The sequence below is a fragment of the Pseudomyrmex gracilis genome, unplaced genomic scaffold, assembly GCF_002006095.1.
Source record: "Pseudomyrmex gracilis isolate BER0280 unplaced genomic scaffold, ASM200609v1 scaffold_58, whole genome shotgun sequence".
Lineage (NCBI taxonomy): Eukaryota > Metazoa > Arthropoda > Insecta > Hymenoptera > Formicidae > Pseudomyrmex > Pseudomyrmex gracilis.
Genome location: NW_018020642.1, coordinates 114,452 through 140,578, shown reverse-complemented (window position 1 = coordinate 140,578; position 26,127 = coordinate 114,452). Strand labels below are relative to the sequence as shown.

The window sequence follows — 26,127 nt, the reverse complement described above, 5'->3', positions numbered from 1 at the left end:
AAAGAGCGCGAGAAAGAACATTCTCTTTAAGCGTAAACTTCGTAAACTTCGTTTTATAATTACTTTTCACCGTATAACTTTTCGCGTACGTATGTGGGTGTATCATAAAACTGATATCGAAAAAAAAAACACGAATTTATCTAGATTTTGAGGTATTTTCTCATTTTTGTTTGTTTAATTTTGTGTTTACTTTTGTTTAGTTTGTTTTTTGCTGTTGCAATTTATCGCAGCAATCATCAAGTTTAAACATTAGTGTTTGCAACGCAAAAGGTTAGGTTTTCGCAATTAAAAAACCGGACGTTCCGGTTTTTGGTTGCAAACGAGGATCTCGTTTCAATTTCTGATATGAATTCGATATTTCGTAAATACGCAACCAACACCCTCGTGTAAGAAAAATTCTCGAAAGATCGAACAAAAGCGAACAATTCTACAATCCGATCCGGAAACCGTCGCGAGGTAACGTAAAGCGATTATGTGTGCAGCGTCTTTATGTAACAAGACGCCAGTTCTCTCGGGCTGACATCGGCGAAGTTTCATTAACATCTTGTTTTACATAAGTACCGTGGCACAAAACCGCGTAACGGAAACGCGTAACGGGGATCGATCGCGCGCATCTCCTTTCCTCGAGATGCACCAACGCGAGTGCATCATCACTCAATATGCAAATTTTACCTTGTAAACGTAATGCGATGTGATTTTCTCTGTATTTTCTTTCCCTCTTCATTACGTCCGAATTTCGAATCCGAACTCCCACGGTGTAACTGTCACAAATTTGTGAAGAACAAATGGAAACTCAATATTGCGCGCGCGCGAAACAGAAACCCGAGAAAATTTAAACAATTAATCGAAATAAGTCTTTCTCTCTCTCTCTCCCTCTCTCTGACAGTTTTCTCAACTCGAGAGAAATAACAACACAGACCCTTGAGAGCCGGGAGAGCAGAATGTACGGGGATATTTTTAAAATGTAAACTAAACTACTCGCGCATTAAATTTGCGAGTAATTTTAATCGAGTTGCGAACTAATATCCGACTATAGATTTTCGAATTACCATGTGCGCGTATTTACGCTTACTTAATAAAATATCTCACGTACATACATCCGATCTCTTGTTTTCTCTTAAATGAGAAATTTACTTTCAAAAATTGATTCTTGACGTTTAATTAAAATAATTATATGTATATATATATAAATGTCACGCAACCACTTTCGAGAACAGATCGCAGACGTAAAGAAAATGGGGACACGGGAGAGGGATTTGTGCAAACGCAATACCGATATCGCGCGTTTGCAACATCAAAGGGCGTCAAATGTCTAACTCTAATTTCACGAGAGAGGAGTCCACCTGATTCAATCGATCGGAGGGGAGATAATTGCCTTCCTATCCTGTCTAATGAGCGCCGTCTAATCCGGTAGAAGATTAATTTCCCTTTTAGCGATTTCTCCGAATGGAAATAAACGTCAATTAGATGAGCGCTCGTTCGACAAACCTGGGGGTTTTTCTCGTTCTCTCGAAATAGCCGGTGAGGATAGGCAACGAAAGTTCCTGCAGATCGTTACTCCTTGGAGAACGGATGTAATCAACAACGTTTTCGGAACCACTGTAACATAAGCTGCTATTACGTCAAGAGATATCAAGTTTCGAAGGAGCGGAGACAAAAAGATATCCTCGTCGCGTCTGTGTGTCTGTTTGCGTGTTGTGTGTCATCCACAAAATTCGTTCTCGCACATAATCCGTTTCGGTTAAACCTCGTTATTTTTTGTTTCTTTTTTTTCTGTGAACTATCGGCTTTAAGGTGGCGAGACGATAGCGACTTTATCCCGCTGCTCTCTTTTATCCGATAAACTCCGAGGGAGAGAGAGAGCGAGGGAAATAATGTTGCAAAAAATTTTAATTAAGTTTACGCAAGACGAAAACGTATGTTTCTCTTTTTTCTTTTTTTTTTGAAAAGAAAGAGGATTTTTTTAATTTGTACCGGTTCTTAAAAGGATTTTAATTTGCGTAACTGCCGTTTGAGGCAGCAACAAGTAAAGGACCAGCGCCACGAAAAAGTATATATAAGAGGAGAATAATAAAGACATGTTCTAATAACGCAGCTTTATCCTTCACCTAATTTACATTTCACATTTCCCCCCGGGGATGGTCTAATTGAACTTTTAATTAACAAAGTTTGCAAAAATACGACGTTACCGTCTCTCTCACACACGCGGTATTAAGCGCGAGAAAAAATTAATAAATAAACCGCGACCAACGTGATGAGTAAATAAATAAACAAACGTATGAACGCAACGGTTTTATGTAAATGTCGATTACAGATATACCTTATCAATAATTTGTGTTTTTTTTTTTCTCTCTCTCTCACTCTCTCTCTATTTTTTGTTTAAATTAAAATATGCGTATTATTTGAAGAGTGATAAATTTCATTTACTGAGAAAACAAGACCCGAGTAATTAAACATATGCACGCAGTGTCAATTATCTGATACGTTGCCGGCAATTTGCGCGCTTTGTTATTGTTTTACTTTAACCTATGCGTTTACATATTATTTGAAGAGGAACGATAATTCGAATTATTGAGAAAACGAGATCCGAGCAAAAATGTATACGTGTGTGCGAAGGACGTCCTTCCGAGGAGAGAACTTGATGACGGCGAGGACACGTGGCGAGTTGATACAACGCGCATTTGTCTGCGTTTTTATTGCATTTCGCGCACGTTTTTACGACGGTTTGTGGAAATCCACACCTCTCACACATTCCGAACGTTCCGTGTGTTTATTTATCCGCGAAAGTCTGTTTGTTTATGCAAGTATTTACGAAGGTATAATCCGTCCGGTAATTAAAAGAGAGTGTTTAACATAGCAATCAGCTTGTATACCGTTTGTTCGCGTCTATTAGACGTCAGCACCACATTCTCGACTTCGTCCAAATTCCAACCACTTAATCTGGTTACGCGTCGGTGTTTTCGCGCGTATTGTGTTTGTGAGCGAATTGTGGTTTTAAATACGATTGCGAGCTCGGAGCACTGATAGTGTGTTTAAAGCCCTATTCAGAATCGCGAAGCCTGGCACGTAATTAGATTTTCAATGTATCTGCAAAACTACTGCTATACATCAAATGAGCTCGTGTGTTCATTATGGTATTGATATCCTGATGTACTCGCGCGCGTACATATCGTGCGCGCCAGGCCACACATCTCATCCGAAATTTCCGGAGAGAAACCTATTAGCTTCGATATCAACCATTTGTGCACATCCCCTCCTCCTCTTTCCCTGGAAAAGGTCCTTCGTACATAAACAAATTTTCTGCAATGTATCTGGTTACACGTAATTACGTAAATACAAATTGTATGCGAGATAGATCGTCTCACGTGTTATTTATAAACCGGAAATCGAATCTGTCCGTCCATACACGCGGGGGACTTTTTTTTTTCTCCGCGCGGTTTGTTAGTTTGTTACTTTTGCAATTTTGTTTGAGCACAGCGCGTTTTATATCAACCTGTCTCCTTCCTCTCATCACGTCCCTCTTGGCGATACAATGAGCAACGTCAAATTTTTTTTCTAAAGAAAAAAAATATACGGTAAGATAAAAAATCAGGACAAAAGAAGCGCGTTTGTACGCGACGACGACGTCCAGAGATTTTATCCTTCTTGCAAGTACAAATACAAAGATAACGTCGTAAAATAAAAATTGTATCAACTTACTTCGGTCTCCCTTACTTTTTTTTTTTTGTTTTTCTATTTACAGAGACACATTTGTTACTTTTTTATTTCTGAAAGCAAGCGGAGCGGAGCGAGGACAAAAATTTTCCAGTTTTGTATACGTGCGTATTGGTACGTTCTGTAGTTACATTTCTGTACGTTACGTTTGAGATTTAATAAGAAAAACACACTCGAGGTAACTAAAAGCATATCAATGTTGTTTAATCTCGTTCGCAAATAAAGAAAAAAAAAGAACTCGAAGGTTTATAAAAAAAACACACGATTTTATTTAATTCCGTTGAATTAATTGCATATATAAAAAAAACCAAATTATTAATTCATATTATTATTTGTATCATACGGGAGGGAGAGAATGAAGATTAAATTATAATAATAACAACGGCTCTCGTGTGTGCGAGAGAAGAGCACCTGTGCGGCGGTATCGGTCGTGCACGGCCGTTTGATTTGAATGAAAACCCAATTCAATCGGGGAATGCGGGGAAGAGAAACAAAAATGGCGAATTAGCGAGGAAACACTCTCTCGCGGAACGCGATATATAAACGAGCGATGTATCAATTTTGATTAACCGCAGGCCTCTTTCTCGATAACGACGCTATTCATTCTCCCCGTAGTTTCGTTGTTTCGCTTTTGGCGATGCAACGTTGCGTCACACACGCGTTGTGTCGACGGTATCTACCACGACGCGTCAAACTCCACCACACGGCGGATCATCATTGTGTACCAAAGTCAAGGCTGTGTATATAAACGCCAAAACGCCGTTTTCATGTTGCATTGATCTTTTCCCCGCGGGAGACAGGGAGATCAGCTTCGCTGACGTATCGTGCAAACGTGTCACAATTCGCCAAATTGCTCCGGGGGGAAGTGACCTCGCTCGCTCGGGGGAGACTCAAATATTAATGGCCAATATCGAGTCCGCGCATCGACCGCATCTGAGATTTTGTCTCTTGAGCGATTACCTTTAACATTTTCGTTGATCAGACCGATGTCACTCTTGCGCGCGTGCTCATGTATAAAACATACAACACGTACACACACACACACACACACACATACACACACATGTTGTTGAGACTACCGTTGTGGTTTTTTTTTCTTTTTTGAAATTGTTTCGACGTTGCGCACGTACGTGCTAGAAATTACGAAAATCCGGATTGAGGTAAGAAGAAAAATCCCCCGGGGAAAAATTGGAATTTGCTTCATTTGCCTCGCGCGAGAGAGAGTTGGAAATGAAATCGAAACGTTTCAAAGCGACGAACAATACGACAGAGCCTAGTTTCGCGATTGTGAAGACTGAAGGCGATCCGTGCGTCGGAGAAAATAAAAAAAAAACACAGAGTAAAGAAAAATATGGGAAAAGATAAAAAATAAAAAAAATAAAAAAAAAAAACTGCCTGAGAGAAAGATAAAAACGCGAAACTCACCCTTTGCTCGGAATCTCCGATATCGTTTGATCCCGCGCGGATTTACACTGGTCCTACACGCTCGAGGGTAAAGCTCGAAGTGGTAAGACTCAACATTGCGCCTGACGTCTGTCGCGGAACACGGCTCGCTGACTACTGGCGCGCTCGATGCCTGGCATCGCAGTACACACGTACGTACAGACCAGCCAGAGCCCACCCGACGTCTAACGCCGTGCCTATATTCCCCGGGAATATGGCGATTGGCGGCTCTCTTGTGAAAAAAAAAAAAAAAAAAAAAACAGCGAACTTGTATCTCTGCTTGTTAAAAACATTTGCAAAACAAAAAAACGTTCGAACGTAAATTTTCCGCGCAATTCTATTTGTCGACTTTAGTTCTTTTCCCGATTGCGATCGCTTTCACTTTCGCTCTTGATCGGTGTGACTTGCGACAGAGAGACACGACGCGTCTCAGTTTCCCGGTGGCGGTGTGATTGAGAAAAAAAAAAAACGATATCGGCGCAAAGCGCCTTTTGTTCAGCTCGAGCGGCTGGAGTGAGCGTCGATTGTTACTTGAAATAATCTCCGCGCGTTTGTTTCAAAACGTTCTTCTCGCAAAAGTTCGTTCTTGCAAGAGTAAATATTAGTCACCGGAATGTTCAAACAAATGTTGATTTTTCCACGTGCGCTCGGCGAGGCGCGACGATAACATTCATAATTCTTTTGCATTCGGTCGAACATTATCGTTTTGAAATGTAATGTTATACGTTTTTGCGCGCGCGCGCACGCGAGAGAGAGTTCTCTTTTAAGCTCTCGACTTTCAAATCCGCAGTTTTCATTTTTCCAGCTTTTCATTTGCCAGCTGTCAGTTGTTAGTGCGTCGCATGATATACTTTACATTTTCTAAACCGTAAGTTCTGCGCGTAATTACATTTACATTTTTCATCATTACGTACATGTGAAATGTGTTTGAAATAACACCGTACCGAAGTTAACATTTTTGCGTTTAGTTTTTTTAATAAAAAAAAGATGATTTATAATTTATGTTTTGCATACGTCAAGAAGAATGAAACAGAGAGAGAAAAAGTATTTATACTGCGCCAAAGAAAAATCGCCAAAATGGGAGCATTTTCTCATTGTCTTTAAATTCTCACGCGAAATTCCGAAACTCATCTAAAACTGAGTAAAACTCACCTTTCTTTGCTGGGAAAAAAATGTTTTTTTTTTTTTTTATAGAATATATACAAAAAGCAAATTGGTCATCGGTCCTCCAATCGCACAGTTCCTCTTTGACGCCCGGTGATACGACGCTTGTTGTGTCGTGTAAATCTTCCTCCGTTTGTTCTCATCTCTACTCGCTACTTATTTTCCCCTCAACGTAAAGAGTCGCGTGTCTGGCGAGTTTCCATCTCGGTAACGAGTGGTGCGATTAATCTAAGAATATAAAGGAGAGAGAGGCGCGCTTAATCACAAGAGAAAAACAAAACCGCTTCGCTTGTTGTAGATCGCGCGCGCGCGTGTCTTCAGTGTCATCTTTTCTCATTTCTGATCCATTTCTCAACAACACCGCGACGGTTTCTTCGTTTCTCTCGTCGATCATATTTTTCTCTTCTCTTCGCGGCGCGTGTAAGCGAACTAAAAATACAAGCGCAATCGTTGTAATTATTTTTTTCTCTTCAATTGAACGCGCATCGACGATGTGTAATTGCTACAGAAACACGCCTGGCGTTTCATCTTCTCTCCTTTTTGTCGTCAAGCCCGTGAGAAGCACGTCAAGGCGCGAGTTTACAAAGTATAATAATTTCGCAATTCATTCAAAGGTCAATTTTTTTCGCATTTGACCGATCGCAATTAATTGCGAACGTTGTTGTAGCACCAAATTGGATATAACTTATTTATTTTACAATTAAAACCGTGTTGTTAATAATGGCGGATGCGATGTTTAATTCAAATACGAAATTTTACACGCGTGATGATGATTTTATAAAATTCTCGCTCCGTATCGGTGCGTGTGTGCACACACACAAATAAATTTGTTGTGAGAATCAAATTAAGTTGCAAAGAGCACAGAAAGAGAGAGAGAGAGAGAGAGGGAAGAAGAATATTTTAAGCGCAATCTTCGCCCGCCTCGCTCGAATTCTACTTTTCCGAAAATCAAAACGAGCCGTTAAATATTCACGTCGGCGCATATTTTATGCATCACGTTACCGGCGTGTCAATCGCTGTGCAAGCGCGCCGCTTTGCGGTCACAATCGTGTTGTGAAACTTGTACACACACACATACGTGCGATCACGTTCTAACTTTCCACCGGTCGAAAGTCACACAAACTGATTAACTTCTGCTTTCCTGTACCGGAAGCCTCACTCACCATCCTCTTCTCTCTCTCTCTCTTTCCTTTTCTTCGTTGCACCAACATCCACACACCACTATACTCATACCGTGTCATACTGTGTTTTGCACTTACTGCGTTACCAATCCGTGCTTTTAGTGCTCACCGAGGGGCACGTCATCAATTTCGATTAATTTCCAACACGACTTTCCCATTGTTGCTCCGACGAGCGGTTCGAATGCGATAATTTCTTTTTGTTTAATGTTCCGATAAACACACACGCCAGCAATTTTAATGCAAAGCCAAAGGATCGGCAGCAAATTGCTACGTAAATTGCCACCTCTTTGACGATCCAGAAACAAAAATAAAAAAAATTCTGTACGTATGAACAAATTCGCGCGCGCGCGCGAGTCTATTTACGGAACTATCAAAAACTAAATAAAAATAATTGCATATTACATGTGAGAATAAAATACGCGCGCGATCTCGCATTGCATATAAAATTTACATGTATGACCAGATGAAAAAATTTGTTCGTACGCGAAGGATTTTTTTTTTTCTCGGAAGCTGTTTCGACAGATTTTTTCCATTAGGGAATACAAATTACCTTGTTTTTACGCGAGTTTGCCGCGGAAGATCCACGGAGAGTAGTTTTTTTTTTTTTTTTTTTTCCTACTCTTTGCTACCTTCTCGAGGATGCTCTCGCGCTTTCCTTACTAGAGAAGAGAATCGTTTAGATGGAATTTATTTATGTATGGAACGTATCTTACATCAGCGTCCCCCCGTGTCTCCCCTCTAGAACGTAACAACAATATCGTTAATTCAGTTGAATGTCTGTTGTCTCTGTGTGTTGCGAAATATGTATACAATCGTGGAGTGTAACGAGAAACGCGGAGATTCTCAATTTGCTAAAGTACACAAATGAGAGAGTAAAGTTTCATTTGTGTTTGTGATATCCTCGTTACGAACGTTATTTCGTAACCGAAACCACCGCGCACGTAGCGCGTGAATTATTTACTTGTATTGTGGAGCACGTGCGCGTTCTCCAAAGATATTTGCGGAAAATGGAGCTTTTTTTTTTAAGAGCCCGCGGTTAAAAAGCAGCTTTCAGCTTCCCCTAAATGTTTACCTCTCTGCAATTTTAATCAACTCGAATTTTACGTTCTTCTCGTTAGTTTTTTTTTTTTACGTGACTCGGTTCGAATATTTTTTTTCTCTTTACGTGACACACATGTATGATTACATTCTTAGTAACTTCGGCACATTCGATATCTCGTCGGAATCTTTGAAGGAAAGAGACGATTTTGACGAACAATTATAAAATTGCATGTTCTCGCCCGGAAGACCCCCCGGGAAAAATATGCGCCGGTCTTCACGCGACGCGCAAACGTGTGAAGAGAAGAGACGTTCTTACAAAGTAAATATTTTATATCACACACATGTACATGTATGTAATGTCATACACATACACGTAAATAAAATTTTGGCACGCATCATCACACACACAGTTTAGTATTTTATTTCGAAAATAATATTTTAGTTACGAGTGAAAATTTAACTTTTGTTTTTTTTGACATGTAAGAGCAATATGAATTGTTTACAGTTTTGGTCGAGTTTCTTTTTCCTTGCAACAACAGCACGACACGGACATGGCTGCCACAGTCCGTGATCAAGTTTGTTGTTGACTTGCAATTTGTAGGAAATATATGATTTAGAATCTGTGTTAAATGTTACTTTATTTTCTTATGCCAATATTACAGGAATTGTTTTTTGTTTTTTGTTCGTTTTTTTTTTTTAGTGAACCTTAATCGCAATTTCTCATATTTCTATGTTCGAAAAATATAATGATACACTGATGTATCTAGCGATTTCACGCATATCTTCAAGTGGTATTTTCTTGTTTTTCAACTTCAAAATAAAATACATAAGAATTAATTTATGTATGTATATGATATTCGAGTTTTTTTGTTTTTCTTTTTTTTTACTTTAATAATACGTCAGAGTTAGCGGTCCGTGTGGTGATTTAAGTAAGTATAAATGTCGAGTATTGCGTTCTACTTATTGCCAATTTACAAGATCTCTCTCACTTGCAATTCTCATTAATAAAACATTTTGTCTGTTAAAATGTCTATTAGAATGTCTATTAAAATTTAGGTTTTTTTTTATATCTTCTTATTCGACAGAGTGAATTGGATATTTATTAAATGATCTATAAATACATATATTAAAGTATATATATCTATAGAAAACTCATTTTATATACACTTTACATCATACTTTATAAAGTGCGGACGATTTATATACAAGATTGTGTTGGATTCTTTTTACAGGCAATTTTCATTACTCACATATTAAAAGTTTGCAAATATCGAATTTATCACATAAAATATTCATCTCTCAATACAAAAACCAAATTGTAAAAACTCAATTATACACGTAATTAATTTTTTTAAATAAAAATAGAATCTTTTATCATCATCATTAGTTAGTGTAAAAATAAACTGTTTTGATTGAAGTATTGAGTCAGACCAAAATCGTCTCTTTAAATAATTAATTTATATATTAATTTATAACGGGGAGAGAAAGCAAATTTTGATCCGAAGGATGTCTCAGTATGTTGTACATTATTTGATAAGCACTTTATAAATTGGCAATAAGAACTTACAGTGTGTGTCTTGTTAAGTAACATATTGGCAAAAGGTCTCAACTAATGAGTCATGGTACAGTCGTTCTCCGTCGTAATCATTCAAATCGGTAACTAAAAGTAAATAGTGTATATATATATATATATATGTATATATATATATAGTTTGCGTAAACAATATGATATCATCAACTTAAATAATAAATACATTTTTATATATACATTCACAGACTTTTTATACAGAATGTCCAAAATGTCTATGATAACATGCTGTACAATCTCAATATCATTTCGTTTTTGTTTTCTTTTTTTTCCGTCACTTCTGTGTGTAAAGGGAGTTAAAAAAAAATATATCTGCAAATCTTATAAAAATTCAGTTTATAGAACTATAGATAAAAATCATTTATTTAATAGATCTGCAAATGTTTATAATTAAGAACAACTAGGAAATTGAACTTGTTACGATGCTAGATTAACAAAAACATGAATATAATAACTAGTCGCAATCTGTCACGATTATATCATAACGCAAAAGAATCGAAGCGTAAATTTTCTTACGTATCTCGAGATGCAAAATAAATGTGTTGTTTTTTCTTTTTACGGGTTTACAAAACTAACACATCTCAATCAATGTTTTCCGACTACAACTTGTTGTTTCGATAGCCATATACGACTATTGCTTCGCTTCTTAAGGGCACTCTGTATAGAATAGCCTTAAAATTACGAGATACGTATTTACAGTAAAAAAGTTTAATTGGTCATGTTTCTATCTAGTATATTAAGGAGATGAGTACCGCGTTGCGTAATGCTGTCCGTGTTGGCTACGTAGTCGCGTACTTCAGTCGTTCAGTTTTAGTCATCTTGCGAGTGACGCAAGTTAACTTTTTTTTTTTTTGTGTGTAATTCTGTGTCAGTCATACGTCAATTGAGGTATGATTCCGATCTTCGAAAAAGTATTTTAATCAATGTCTCCACTTCTAGTTAAGCCATTTAGACGTCGAATGTCTGATACATCAATCCCGTCCCGTAACTAAATACATGCGAGAGCACGGGAGTTTTGCAAATTGTTTTCTCAACGCAAAAATTGTTTCGACAATTTTGTCTTTGGTGGACAAAATTGCGTCGCAATTTTATGCAGGTTCAAAATCAAATTAGTTTTTTTTTTTTTTAAATTGGATTGTAACACATATATGCGTGTCCGTGTTGCCGTTGTGTGTTATGATTTATCTAAATTATCAAGAAAAAAAAAAAGAAAATAATCGTATAAAGATATCATTGCTTTTAATAATAATAATAATAATAATAATAATAATAATAATAATAATAATATGAAAACCGAACTTTGGGTCATTATTGTAGTATTTCTAATACAAACATAAAGACTCAAGTCGTACGGGCAAATATGTGAAACCATATTTCGTGTCGATATAAATTTTTTTTTTAGGGATACTGGAATCCCTTGTAAAACAAATCGTTAACATTTAACGAAACAAGTTGTATGCGGAGAAGTGTCGTAAAGACAGTTGATTAAAATTCAAAGCCTTGTACTGGTAGCTGGGAAGAATCTGACGGGGTAAATTGATATTCCTGCCCTTGCGAATCGATTGAGGGTACGAGTCTGGTATCTTCTTCCTCAGATCCAAAGAATCGTTCGATAATGTCGAAGGCCTTCTGATAGATATCCATGTTTTGATGAGATTGCAAAAACTCTATTTTATCTAGGCCTGTACAAACAAAACAAAATAAACAAATAGTAACGGAACAATTGAACTAATCTCTTTTTTAAAACGTTAAATTGATACTTTACCATAACATTGTTCGATAAGAACAGCATAAGGATTAAGACTATTGTGCATTGGTGCGTCTTGTTCTCCGAGACGTAAAATATTTTCTAAACCATTTAGAGCGACTTGAACGATCTTCGTATCCATGACCGTGAGTAAGTCACATAACGGAGGAATACATCCTTGCATCGCGAGATAACGTATTTGGTCGGGTGTTCCGCCGCTAGTTGCGTTTGTAATTGCCCATGCTGCTTCTTTGCGTGTTTTGAATTCAGCTTTACCCAAAATCTCGATTAAAACGGGGAATATGTTGGCATCAATCACCGCCTAAAGAAATTTCAAAGAGATATTTTAAGCATATACACGTTACATAAATTACTAGAAATTAATTACACAAATACATCCGTGCCACATTTAGCTATATGCTCGAAACTCACTTGTATTTGCTGTGGGTTGCCAGCGGTGATGTTAGATACTGTCCAACAGGCTTCTTTACGAACGCTATCTCGTGGCGAGCTTAAAAGATGTAAAAGACATGGTAATGCTGAGCAATTCAATACAACTTGAGTTTGCACATCATCACCGGTCACTATATTTCCTACAGCACGAAGAGCTGCGCTTACTACATTATTTTGCTCATGCCTGAAAAAAGTTTCAATTGAATTATGTGTCATAATATATGCAAGTGATACACTTTTTTTTAACGCAAGTCATATAAATTGTACATACATAAGAAGTTCTACAAGACGTCTACAGACACCAGCATCAATAACAGCTTGTATCTTATCATTTGGACCGTCGCTCAGATATGAAAGCGCCCAACAAGCATCAGCAAGCACATCGTAATCGGTATGATTAAGAAGATGGGCTAGCACCGGCAGACACGGAGCGACCTTCGCGAAAGCTGGTGCCGGATTTTTTCCTCGACAAAGATTTGACAATGCCCATACCGCATTACGGATCATAGAAAGTCTTGTAGCCTTTGATAATAATCTAAACAAAGAATCGTGTGCGATGCAGCAGTTGAAATAATAACAATCAAATCTTAAACAATAAACATCGAAGAGAAACGTACTGTAGAAGTGGAGTGAGAATACCGTTGGCTAAAACATGATCTCTGCATTCAGGACTATCTCCTGCAATATTGCCCAATGCCCAGACAGCTTGCTCCTGCACATCTTCATATTCAGAACTAAGTAAAGATATAAAAGTGGGGACAGCTCCTGCATCTATGACAATACGCGTTTGCTGAGATGTTCCACTTGCTATATTTGTCAGAGCCCAAGCGGCTTCAAACTAGCAAACAAAAAAGTAATTTGCACAAGTCGATTACACAAGATAAAGAATATCTTACGTTTATTGTCTCCGTACACTCACCTGCAAAGTACAGTTCGTATTATTTTTAAGAAATTCAACAAACTGGGGTACAATACCCGTTTGTATGACTTCATCTATAGGGGGATTTGGCTCTCTTGATAATAACTTTCTAAATTTCTGCGTTGCTGCCAACTGATCTTGTATATTTGGACTATACAATGCATCCACCATTTCGGACGTGATAATGCCAGGAGACTGCTGTAAAGTACAAAAATGTATGTTGTGTAAAAAGAAAGAAAAACATTTATACAAAATAAATTGTATGTGCAAACAGAAGGAATATGCAACAGTTATGTTACCATGCGACATTTATGTTACCGATTGTGCTGTGGGAAGTGAATAGTCATCCGTAGATGATGTAACATTATCCTCATCTCCGACAATGTTCGGAACATTGCGGCGTTTTGAAAATTGCTGCTCACGTTGCTGTTTTCTTAATTGAACTCCCTCCTCTTCTCTCCGTCTTCGCAATTCTTGTGAATCTAATCCTACATTTTTGTAACGGTGTTTGTGTGTGGGTCCAGTGGTTGACATCTAAAAATAAAAATGACAATGTGTACATTGATTATATTGTTTAATCTATTTTATACAATTTTACTTTATTATATTGTTGAATTATGATCATCTTCTCATTGTTACAACTATTTAAAAAATCTTACTATCAATATATCTAAGAATATCGTCATTTTATGCTGCTTTGAACTTAACAATTTTTTTTTAAGTAACAGATTTAAAAAAAAAAAAAGCGCTGTTGTGCAAATAATATTTCTAAAACGTTTATTTCTCAAAACAATACAACTATGACTATTGCGGTTGCAGCAAAATTGTTCAAACAAAAACAGGAAGATAAAACCTTCGCACTCTTCGTCGTTTAAAAATATCCTTAAACACGCGAGTGTGTTCACACACAGCAAACACTCGTGCGCGCACAGAGAAGCGCTAATCACACATCCGTGTCATGTAAATGTGCACAAGAAAATATAAAGGATAATAATTATTAAAAATCTGATGATCTCGACGACAAATTACATTTGCAACAGGGAAACAGCATTTCGAGAGACAAGAGGGAAAAAAAATCACGCTTTCTGCCACCGAGAGCGATCTATTGCTTCAATGCCATTTGCGGCTGCCGCGGAATCATCTGTGACAATGGATTCCGCGTGCGAAAGGTTAGGAGTTAATAGACGGCACGATTTTCGGATCTGAATGTTTCTCGAAGACGCGAAATTGTTGTTTAGAGGACGGAGATAGGCGTCAACGCGATTACGTTCGTCGATTTTCGCACGTTCGACTTGAATATTTTGGTACGCCGCGCGTTCTAACGTCGGCCCCTTGAACGCTCTCGATCCCCGCAACCCGTCACGCGCGTATCGCGCCGCACGCTCGGCCGTTCCAACGCAATCCGTATCCGCCGATGTGTGTAATATCGTCGCACTGGGCATTTTTTTTACTTACGACTGTGAAATCAAAATTCGAGCCGATGGGTCAGGTCGTCAGACGTAAAAGATCATAAGATTAATGGAGTAACCAGTGCACAAGCTCAGGCGCCGCCGCAAGTCTTTTCCTCACCGCGAACTATGTACTACGACAGCCGACAACCAGCCGATCGGAAAGTCTCGGCTGACGGCTAGTTATTATTTGCAAAGAATCATGGGAGAATTACGCTGTGGGTGGACCTTCCCAGAACTATGTAGAGTTGGTGGTTACTGGTGCTCTTGTGGCTCAGTGGACAGAACTATGTAGAGACAAATCCCGTATCAAACTAGAAATTAAAGACTGGAAAATACGAGAAGAAACTTGACCAGTAATAAGTGGTAATAAGCTAATTAAAGAAATTAACCAATCACAGACCGGCGTTCTTTTGAACTTACATTTGAGAGAAATATATGTGATTGGTTGATTTGTTTCATGTTTCTAGTGAATCAAGCTCGTGTCAGATTGCGAATTAGAATTGCGATTGAATTGGAAATTTGACCAATCAGAGCTAAGTTTACGGTAAAACCTTGAAAGTGGTTTTAAGGAACACTTTCTTTCTCCCCTAAAATAGAACTATCACAGGCTTCTCACTGTAGCAAATAAGGGCGTGGTCACATGTAGTCTAAAATAACGAAACGAAAAAATGTACGGTAGGAGGTCAACCAATCGCAAACAAACAAGCGATCCGTTGTCTGTTGTACACGGGCTTAAACAACTGCAATCAGCTGATATCGGACAACAATGAACAGAATGTCTTTTAGGAGTAACTGTACTGAATTAAAACACAGAAAATGGAAATGACGACTTTAGTTGTTCCAACGTCAAACCAAACCAAGTCGAAAGTATCAACTAACAATAATATCACGACTTTATGGTGTGTTGCAAAAAATTGCATGAAACGTTTTCTTGTAAAGAGACACTTCTTTCGGTTTCCAAAAGAACGTGAAAGGTATCATTTTAATTACTTTCTTGACACATTGTGTAATTTTACATTACAATATATTTCTGAATTTATAGATATGTATATAGTGTTTTTTTAATAATTTTACGTTAACAAATTGCTGTAACATGATAGATGGCTAGAGTGGATACATGCGTGTGAAAGATATGATCTTAAGCCACTGGGCCCGGAGTATGCTTATGACAAGTACAGACTATGTCATTTACATTTTGACAAAAAGTGGTATAAAATGAACAAGATTAGACCTCGTCTTCATAAAGATGCCATACCTACAATATTTTATGACATAAAGCAAGTTCTTTTGTAGACATTTGTTGTTTATCATTCTCAAATGATCTCTCACTAGAATCTATGTGACATCAAGTATATTTGATGTGTAAATATATTATTTATAGAAATGAGATTGCATCAGATGAGGAAATTATGCATCAAACAGAGGAAGAAAGTAAAATAGAAACAGATACAGAAGTTGAAAACATAACAAACATAAAGGTTGAAGATAACAATTCTGATTGTGAAAAACATAGCACACAAGAGGAAACAAATAGGTAGGATATCTTGTATAAATGTTTATTCTTGTTTAACAATATAGAATATTACACAGGCGTGTACATAGATATAATATTATTACGAAAATGTATGATACTTGAAATCAAACTTGACACATTTATATTTTAGTCTTCTCATATTATTTTTACCAAATTTCTTATCTTTCTTTTTAATACATGTATTAATATTTTGGTGTTTTTTTTTAGCATATTCAGCAGTACATATTCAACAACTGAACACAATACATGGAAGAAGAAAAAACGCAAACAATGTGTAGAAATAAAACAAGAAAAAGAAGTGCTACATGAAATGAAACGGGCATCTAGAGAAAATGATTTAAAACATGAACAGAAAAAAACCAGCTGTAACAAAACTCTACAAACACAAAATTCTCCATCAATTAAGTTGTACGTCTTAATAGGACCTCGTTAAATGACAATGTGTGATATAAAGCTTTTACAAATAATTGTCTTAAGACTATTGACTGATGGCTGCAAGTAGAAACTGAATTTTAAGTTTGTCATCTAAATTGACAAACTCTTCCGTCTCCTTTATCAATTGTATATTATCCACGATAAACTGGAAATACAATTTTTGCAGTTCCTACAAATTAATTATAATTAGTTATTAGCACCCGCACACATTAATGCTACTAGCATTATTGCAATTTATAATACATACCTCTATATTGTATTTAACTGCAGCATTATAAAGTGAAACAGCAGTTTCTAAAGTAACCTCCTCCTTAAGCATCTGAATACACTTATTTTTTAGTTTGGTCTCTAAGTATGAATCAGCTAAGGCACATAAATCTGTTTAAAAAATATTATTTTTAATCAGAAAACATAGTAATTACACATATAACATATGATATAATTAAATCTAATATATCTCTGATAAAGCTGAAAAATCACACTTGAAATGTACTTAAATTTATATACACGTGATTATATTATAATATATTTAAATTGAGAACTTACCCACTCTTTCTTTTAAAGACAGATCGATTTTTCCAGTATATAAATATTTCAGAAAACTCTTATATACATTGTAGGAAAACTGATCATGATTCATGACACTATCAAGAATCAAACATTGTGTAAAACAAAGTAATTTACGGAGCAAGTTGAAAAATGCTCATAAAATATACTTTTATAAATAAAAAAGAAGAGAATACTACTACTATTCTCTGTTTTGTAAATGCTTACTTTTGATTATTTTCCTTCCATGTATTTTGGAACATGGTTCTGAAATATAAACTACGAATATTCAGAATTGATTTATGAACATGAATAACTTGGCCCTCTATTTGTACAGCAAAATCGCTTGTCGACTGTATCAAAAGAGAAAAAATTATGAGTGGAAACCGCATGTAAAAAAACAAATTTTTTCAATGCTGCAAAATAAAAGTTTGTACAATTTTTCACATAAACAAATATTACTAAAGATGTATATATGATTAGTAAATAATATTTTTATATTTATAGTATTTCTATATTTTATTAATTTAAAAATGCAAAAGTTATAAAAAAAAATTACACATACAGGATCATCAAAAGCAGTTTCAAGGTCTTCCACTACATCTGATGCTTCATCAGTGCCTACATTATTCAAAGATAATGATGGTGATACACAAATAGTGTATGGTATATCATTCCAATCGAAAACGTCCCACATGTCTGAAACCTGTGCAATAATAGGATAATTTATACCAAATAATAGATTATTATTATCACCCAATACATAAACACATCCACTGCTGTTGACAGCGACGCCTATGTTTTTATGTGGCAAAGCTGCAATATCAACTATCCTTCCCATGTTGAATGTTGTATTTATCTAAATAAATAATTAGATAACTTTCTTTTAGTATAATAATTGTGAAAAGAAAACTAAGATTCACAATGTTATTAAGCTATTCTTTTAATAACACTATAATAATCTATCTAATAAAAATGCAATACCGGAGAATCTTTGTCCTGTTTACCGTAGCTGCCCCAATGAAATAAATCTCCATCATCTGTGAGTGCAATGACAAGAGAATAACCACAAGCTATCTTACCTAGAGAATAAATTGTAATTGTTTAGCAATACAGTGTATATTTTCTTCATTGTAATATTTATAGGTTTACATATGCAATCTACTTACCTATTTTTGTATGTGACACAATATCGACTTGTCTTACGTTTTCGTCGTAACATTTCCCGTAACAATAGTCGGTATAATTTCTACCCAGCTGTTTGGAATTATTGTTACCCCAACTATACACTTCACCAAAATGTGTCAAAACAATATTAAAGTTGGATGCACCACAACAGATTTGTTTGATCTTTTGTTCAATAAGATAAGTACCTATTTCTCTTGGTCCATCATATATGTTCTGTCCCCATGTGTATAACTGAATAAAATGTTTTATTTTTTTACTCATAAAATAAATTATGATTCTTCAGTTATAATTCAGTTGAAGTAAATTCTTACTTTTCCACTCTTAGTCAGAGCAAGGATATGATAAGTAGAGCTTACAATATCAATGACAATTTCACTGAACAAAGGTATTAATGGAATAGGTGTGTATACACTATAAGATGATTCTTTATTTCCCAACAGATAGTACTCTTTATTGTCACCCCATAAATAAATCTTTCAAAAAAGAGAATCATATAAAAGTATATGTATCTTATATGACATACATGTAAAACAATTTTTTGTAAGATTTTACATATACAATAGAAAGAATTTATCAGATATATAAATCCTGTGAATATTTTGTAAAATTTATTATCTTTTATCAATCTACTAAATCATCTTTTAATCATCAAACTAATTATCTTACATGTATCTTGTTATTTATCAGATTTTTTCAATTTTATTTTTGTAAAAACTTATTATTCAATAAACTCTTGCTGAATTTTAAAATCTTTCTTTTATTTACTCTGGGTACTAAGTTAATTTTGTTTTATCAATAAAAAACAAATATTATATATAATAAGCTATTATATGTTTTTATATACATATATTATATATAGTTATAAAAACATTATATAAAACATTACATAAAAATATCCAGAAAGTAGTAATACATAATAAAAACTAGTAACACATGTATAAAATATATCTGATGCATACCTTTCCTTCTTTAGTAAGTACAATACTAACAAAAGAATTATTTTTATTATCAGAGTTTTTCACAGTAAATGTGAAATAAATTATCTTTTTAATTTTTTGTGTAGATAAAAAATCTAGTTTATAAGGTGTATTAAAATTCTTATCCTTATGAAACTCTCCTAGTCCAAACTGATTTCTATTTTTTCCTATTGCATATATCTCATCTTTCGTAACGATAAAAGCACTTTGATAATTATCTGTAAAATTATTTTTATTTTGTTAAATCCAGAGAAACGAAAATATATAATTGCAAAACTGAAGATAACAAAAGAAGCACTAGAGAGAAAAAAAGATAAATACCACATATTTTGATCATATCAATTTTTGAAATAAAATCTCGGTCCATTGTTTGAAAAGCTGCATACGTCATTAAACAATTGGCGCACAATTTCTTCACATCTTTATTTGAACTCTTGACGAATTTGTTAAGTTCGTTTTCTTTTACACTTGTTGCTGAGTTTGCGTCATGAGTGTGGTCCATGGTTTCCATGTGAGAAAATCTTGTTCGAGTATAAAAGTTAAATTACTGGACACAATGTGATAATGGAACTTAAAAAGCAATAAATCTCTATATATTATTTTCAGTATTGACCAGGAACGAAAGACTGCGAAAAACGTACAAAACCAAGGAATCAAATATATACGTAGTGCTCTGGTGCAGGGCCTTAATTCTTGAAAAACTTTCGTATACGAAACTCTACTGTTAATGTTACATGTACTAGGCTGTGTTCAGTTAAGCAAGATGGAACAAACTAATGCAGGAAATGCAGGAAATACAGGAATTGGAACTAATGAATTCCTGTATTTCCTGCATTTCCTGCATTAGTTCGTTCCATCTTGCTTAACTGAACACAGCCCTAAAGACTCGTATACGCAATTGTTCAAAAATCGAGGTCCAGACCTCAACTTCAATGGCTATACCCGATGTTATCGCCAATTCAAACTTAAAACAACTTGAAACACTGTTTACAGTTACTGCGCATGCGCCGCCTTCTCCTTTCTCCTTTTCCACTTTCTCGACTTCCTTCAATAGCTGCGTTCCGTTTCACGCATATGCGCGCATTTATCTATACTATACGTAACGTGTACTATAGATACATGCTGGATGCATCTGGATGCACCCTCTGTTCAATGAGAGAATATCCTCAAAGCAGACGAAATTTGTTCGTTTCGCGCATATCCTCTATCAGAAGACCCCTCCACCTTACAACCATTGGCTGCCAGGGTGTATCCGGTGTATCTCGCGCGCAATGCTATCCCCACTTTGTCCGTTTTGCTTCTCCCATGCGCAGACCGAGGATATTCTTTCCTCGAACGGAGTGTGGTTATTTGACGTGTGCCGACCGCATCGATATGTTTAACGAAAGATAAAGAAAAGCGAAGATGTTGCTGTACACAATAATCGGCGGCTACATGCTGACTTCAATGATACTGTTCAAGTATCCTACCCTGCTGCACAAGAAAAAGAAAGTAAAATTTTACTGCCAGCACATTAGCCACCGAGGTGGTGAGTTGTCACACCTTTTGTTTACTAATCAGATTCCTCGTGACTCTTTTCACAAATGGGCGAGTTTTTTAACTCATCGATAAAATAATTAAAAAACTCGCCTAATACGGTCCATGCAACAAGAATAGTATAGTTATGTTTGTTTTATTTTTTGCAAGCAATCTAATTAACATTGTATACATTTGTTTTTAGGGGCAGGTGAAAGCTATGAGAATACAATGTCTGCGTTTAGACGGTTGGTTAAAATGCTTGTGTATTTATGTATTTGACTCATTTTTCCTATGATTGCAAAATTATATTGTTATTCATATCATTTTGTAATAGTCACATAATTACCAAATATGTAACAGCATCAAAGGATTGATACTTTGTGACAATTTCACACTTGTTTTGATGCAATACTAAGAATATTTTTCTTTTCTGTTAAGTTTATCTTTACTTGTGATTACAGAGCAATAGCCATTGGAACTCAAATGCTGGAATTAGATTGTCATCTTACAAAAGATGGCGAAGTGGTAGTTTCTCATGATCACAATCTTTTACGCAGTACTGGTGTAGATAAAAACATCTCTGAATTGAATTACAAAGATTTACCTCTGTTGAAGCAACGTTTGCCAATTGATTTTGACCCAGGTATTGATATTGTTTTTGTTATTTTACTGAGAAAATGATACGTTTGAATAAAATGATTTAGAAACTATAGTCCTGTATAGATGTGGAGTATGTTGGTTCTGCAAATGAAGAAGATCGACGATTCGCATTGCTGCAGGAAGTTTTCGAAGCATTTCCTCATATTCCTATAAATATTGACATTAAAATCAATGATGATCGACTTATAGCAAAGGTTTCTGACCTTATAAAAAAATACAACAGAGAGGAATATACAGTTTGGGGAAATTTCAGTGATGAAGTTACACAGAAATGTTACAAAATGGTATAACATAGATATCTTAGATGTCTATTGAAAACTAATTAGTTAGCTCTCTCAACAACTTTTAATCAGCTATTAAAAGCTAGTTTCATTAATTATGCTTAAGCAATTAAAGACAACTTTTTATAGATTGTTTTAAATTTATACGATCTTATATTTTACAGAATCCAAATGTAAACTTGTTATTTTCAATGCAACGTGTGACAATGTTGTTATTTCTTATGTATACCGGTTTGTTGCCATTTGTACCACTGAAGGAAACGCATCTTGAAATTTTTTTACCTTCTATCTATTTACGGTAAATAAAATAATAAAACATCTCAATTCCTTTTTACGATTAAATAACAATATTGTAAAAATGTGTTTATAAAATTCTTACATCTTTTGTGTATTCTAGACGTATGGGCGGACCGAGCCCAACATTTTTGCCATTGGAAAAATTGGTCGTACGTACAATTAATGTGTTGTTGATGAGGCCCTGCTTATTTAATCATTTAAGAGCACGTGGCATACATGTAAGTAAATTTCATATTATATTTACATAACAAGATCCAACTAAGACACTTCGTTACTTACATTCTTTTGGTTCACATTCCGCGTCTGTAGGTTTACTTTTGGGTTTTGAATAAGGATGAGGAATTTAAAAAAGCATTTGAATTAGGAGCAACTGGTGTAATGACAGATTACCCGTCGAGACTAAAATCATTTTTGAAGAATCACACAATGGAATGAAATACACCGATATGAGAGTACACATTTGAAACAGTACACATCAAACAACATTATCGATAAAATTCGCAAACTTATTTACATCCGAAGAAATATCTGCGTAACAAGCTAGATATATGTAAAGATACAAAATATGACGCAGGAAAGAACGAAGTGTAGTATATTTTTTATAAGCAAAACAAAAACAGAACATCTTGTTTACGTTCTGTGTGAAAATGCCAATTTTTCGACGTTTGCCACAATTCTGTGTGTGACAGCCTGTGTACAAAATCTATTAGCTAAATTGCATATACATTATTCTAGTTTGTCATGTTTTATAATTTTGTGAACTATACAGGCAGCCATATTAGTAGGGCAAGATTGTTGTTTTAAATCTGGCCTCTTAAGTCTATTTATTCCGTTTTAGTTATTTTTTTTCTGTTTTGTTAGAAGATCGTATGTCTAATGAGGCTCTTTATTATTCTGTTTAATTATAGCTATAATTAAACAAAACAATTAATATATTAATAGTCATTTTTGCTACACTGGAATCTACTTGTGATGTCGAGTTCCGAGTAGTGAAATATCTTTGTTTATGGGATAAGCATGCTTGGTTTTCTCTTGGTAATCTACAAACGCGATACTCTATGAGAATAATTTTTCTTCCTCAAAATGTACATACTTTTTTTAATTTATATCTCACATTGAAATTCACTTATGTGAGAAAACGTGTCATAAAACCTGCGTGCATATCCCAAGTTTTGGTACAAATTGTCTATTACTTATAATATACATATATATCTCTCTGGGGCCAGTATTAGCTTAGCATTCAGAGGCTTCAAGTAACACACAGTTTGATCTGATGATTTGTTAAATAAGTTTTAATATTTTCATAGATCTATACGTGAGAATATACATTTTACGCGAATAGAGGAAATCGAGCTATGCAGATCGTATAAATGTCTAGAAGATATATGAGTGTGATATAAGAGATTCCTTTTTTGTAAAATGAATGTGATAAAAAAACGTAGTCAGTGTTGGAAATAATAATTAAAAAAGAAAAAAAGAAACTGAAAAACCTATCATGACTAGTCTTAAATTAAAAAAACTATATTGTAAATTATTTTAACAATTGTTAAATGCATTTACACTGTTTATAATACAGTAGTGTCTTTCTATTTGCACAAAACTTTGGAACGAAGTTCATGTACAAATAACGAAGACGGAGTTATTTAGCTTTCCGAATCGCGTCTTCTGAGCATCGAAACGCGGAGAAGGCGCAAGAATGGAAAAATGGGCAAGAAAACGCGTTGAAAGATATGCGCGTAGTCACGGACACTACTGTAATTACAGTATAATAGTATTATAACACGTGATATAATTTTATACGTGAGATACATTTCGAAACTATTATTCTTTCAAATTTTTTGAATTTTTTATATTACGGCGTACAACATGTGTCACGGCACGTTTATATGTAATTTTGCGCTCGGATTATTTGAAGCTTTATAGAACGCAGCATGACTGTGAATATTCTTATATGTGTTAAACATACTATACTTCACTAATTTATTAAATACATTAGCGACAATTGAAGAATTGTCAGTACAATTAAAGAATTAAGCGAATATGTATACATATATATATATATATGTTGATATGAAACATATTTGCAGTTTTTACACATTAAAGCTAAACCAAAAACGTAACAATCTTTTTTAACTTACGCATATATGTATGTGCACACGTGTGAATTATTACATATAATTCTTACAATTACACTCTCTTTGTATGAACAATTTGTATGCATGTTTGTTGTATCTTCTTTGTTCTAGTTTTGTCTATATGTGTGTGCATATACATTTTTGTGTGTGTGTACATATATTCACACATACGGATAAGAATTATATATGTGTGAGCACATGAGAAAATACCGAATTTAGAAGATAAATACTATATTTATGGCTATATATATATATATGTCAAAGTATATAAGAAAAATTATATCACTGTATGTATGACTAAAAAGATTATACACTGTTGTCTTTATGAGATAGTTTGTGAGAAAACTTCATATAAATGTGTACATTCATACATTCTTTTATTTGTATCTTTAATTTACTGAAACTCTTCAGGTATCATCTTTAACACCATTTTACACTTACAAACTCAATATTACATGTGTTTATCACATAAATTGTAATAAGGACTTCATACGTGAATACAATATTGAAGATCATGTGAGTTTTGTTACAAATTTCTTATCAATTACATCAGGTCTACACAATGTATTTTACAAATGGATGTTAAAAAATATACAAAAATAAACACAGTATGTACAAATTTATGTACCTTTTGTGCTTGAGACTTTTGTGTGCATTTATAAGCTCAAAGTTTAATAATATAAATATTTTCTTTCTCTAACAAAATTATAAACAGTCATTTCTTCTTTTGTTTCACCCATAAAAATAAATATTAGTTTTTATGTGTGTCTGAGCATCATCTGTCATAAATACAAGTTACAAAATGTATACATATATATATAACATTGTAAAAAAAAGATATTTATCAATAGATATATAAAATTTCACTATATTTCTATATATCTCGTTATTGAAGAGAGAAATGCAAATAGAGAGACAATTCAGGATCTAATTGAACAATCACATTCTTTCGTTAGAGAGATTCTTAGAGAAATCTTGTGTACTTCGTACATTACAAAGCTACGCTAATGTTTTTTTTTCTTTTGACGCACCTTTTTTCGGTTTCTCTTTACGACTGCACTTGTGATATTCAAATTCATGCGATATTTCCCTCGCATTTACTTTCGTTATCGTTCTATACACAAAGATCTTGCCTTCGCAATCGTTACAGGATCTGTTTGATGGATGAGAACTGTTGAAATGGTTCTTTATAGCGTTTCTTATGTTGTGTCCCACGATAAAACTGTCACAATTGTCGCAACGAACAATCATCGGCTGAAGTCTCCCGTGAACGGCGTCCGTGCGATCGTTGATCACTCTCTCGCTATCAACCGCCACTTGGTCTCTGACATTTTCTCGATCGTCTGACATGGTTCAGCTCGTTCCTTCGCGCGTGCAATCGAAATAACGCACCTAAAATTTTAATCGCAATACGTGAAGATTCGTGTTAAAAAAAAAACTCACGCAATAAAAAACAATTATGCAAACTTGTCGAACAGAGTTGATCGATCTCGCGAAATTGCAGCAGAGGTTAGAAACGATTGTGACGCAAAAACACTTGAACAATACCAGAATGTGCACATGTAAGCAACAAACATATTGCGTTGTCACGAATGCAATAAAACGCGTCTCATTGTAAATCTTTTCTTGCAATTGCATTTGAAAATTTTACCTTTGTCTTGCGCACGTGCATATGTCACCGTGTTGAATGCGAGAAAGATCGATTGTTTTAGCGGGACCGTGTCCCTACACAAAGAGAACGGCTTTCTGATTTCTTTTAATACCATCATATTGTTCACAGAGAACAATGAACGGAACAGGTTATCCTTCTCTCTTATCTACTTGTTACATAGAACTTAAAAATAAAATAGAGACG

General features: G+C 35.0%; 5 protein-coding genes and 1 long non-coding RNA gene across 7 annotated transcripts in view; 2 read left to right on the top strand and 4 right to left on the bottom strand.

The window, feature by feature from the left end:
- The window catches only part of LOC109854026 (arrestin homolog), a 28,947-nt gene extending 23,690 nt beyond the window's left edge, over positions 1-5,257 (bottom strand). Inside the window, 1 exon segment of the mRNA XM_020426705.1 lies at positions 5,140-5,257. The gene's annotated coding sequence lies outside the window, so the exon portion shown is untranslated.
- Positions 5,258-9,229: 3,972 nt separating this feature from the next.
- LOC109854033 (importin subunit alpha-7) lies at positions 9,230-14,925 on the bottom strand. Its single transcript, XM_020426716.1, has 8 exons — positions 14,706-14,925; positions 13,569-13,784; positions 13,251-13,448; positions 12,949-13,169; positions 12,603-12,866; positions 12,311-12,515; positions 11,897-12,200; positions 9,230-11,813 (listed from the first exon to the last, which is right to left on the bottom strand). Exons 2-8 carry the CDS (start codon positions 13,782-13,784, stop codon positions 11,617-11,619), a joined length of 1,605 nt encoding a protein of 534 aa, XP_020282305.1. The 5' UTR covers positions 14,706-14,925; the 3' UTR covers positions 9,230-11,616.
- A 421-nt stretch (positions 14,926-15,346) lies between these two features.
- LOC109854001 (52 kDa repressor of the inhibitor of the protein kinase-like) lies at positions 15,347-16,684 on the top strand. The gene is made up of 4 exons (XM_020426658.1): positions 15,347-15,675; positions 15,802-15,978; positions 16,083-16,235; positions 16,443-16,684. Exons 1-4 carry the CDS (start codon positions 15,518-15,520, stop codon positions 16,666-16,668), a joined length of 714 nt encoding a protein of 237 aa, XP_020282247.1. The 5' UTR covers positions 15,347-15,517; the 3' UTR covers positions 16,669-16,684.
- Positions 16,685-16,689: 5 nt separating this feature from the next.
- LOC109853980 (RCC1 and BTB domain-containing protein 1-like) lies at positions 16,690-20,198 on the bottom strand. The gene is made up of 10 exons (XM_020426617.1): positions 19,703-20,198; positions 19,364-19,599; positions 18,716-18,877; positions 18,386-18,635; positions 18,201-18,298; positions 17,782-17,922; positions 17,445-17,569; positions 17,217-17,314; positions 16,918-17,048; positions 16,690-16,839 (listed from the first exon to the last, which is right to left on the bottom strand). The coding sequence occupies exons 1-10, from the start codon at positions 19,890-19,892 to the stop codon at positions 16,714-16,716; spliced, it is 1,557 nt and encodes a 518-aa protein (XP_020282206.1). The 5' UTR covers positions 19,893-20,198; the 3' UTR covers positions 16,690-16,713.
- Positions 20,199-20,680: 482 nt separating this feature from the next.
- On the top strand, positions 20,681-24,881 carry LOC109854024 (glycerophosphodiester phosphodiesterase domain-containing protein 1-like). Its single transcript, XM_020426703.1, has 7 exons — positions 20,681-20,909; positions 21,102-21,144; positions 21,361-21,542; positions 21,623-21,843; positions 22,005-22,138; positions 22,238-22,355; positions 22,447-24,881. Exons 1-7 carry the CDS (start codon positions 20,786-20,788, stop codon positions 22,570-22,572), a joined length of 948 nt encoding a protein of 315 aa, XP_020282292.1. The 5' UTR covers positions 20,681-20,785; the 3' UTR covers positions 22,573-24,881.
- LOC109854025 lies at positions 22,667-26,071 on the bottom strand. Of its 2 annotated transcripts, XR_002250175.1 has the most exons (3): positions 25,924-26,071; positions 25,740-25,808; positions 22,667-25,664 (listed from the first exon to the last, which is right to left on the bottom strand). It is a non-coding gene; the product is annotated as an uncharacterized LOC109854025 (long non-coding RNA). The 2 variants fall into 2 exon arrangements; XR_002250174.1 differs by lacking the exon at positions 25,740-25,808.
- Between the last annotated feature and the right edge of the window lie 56 nt (positions 26,072-26,127).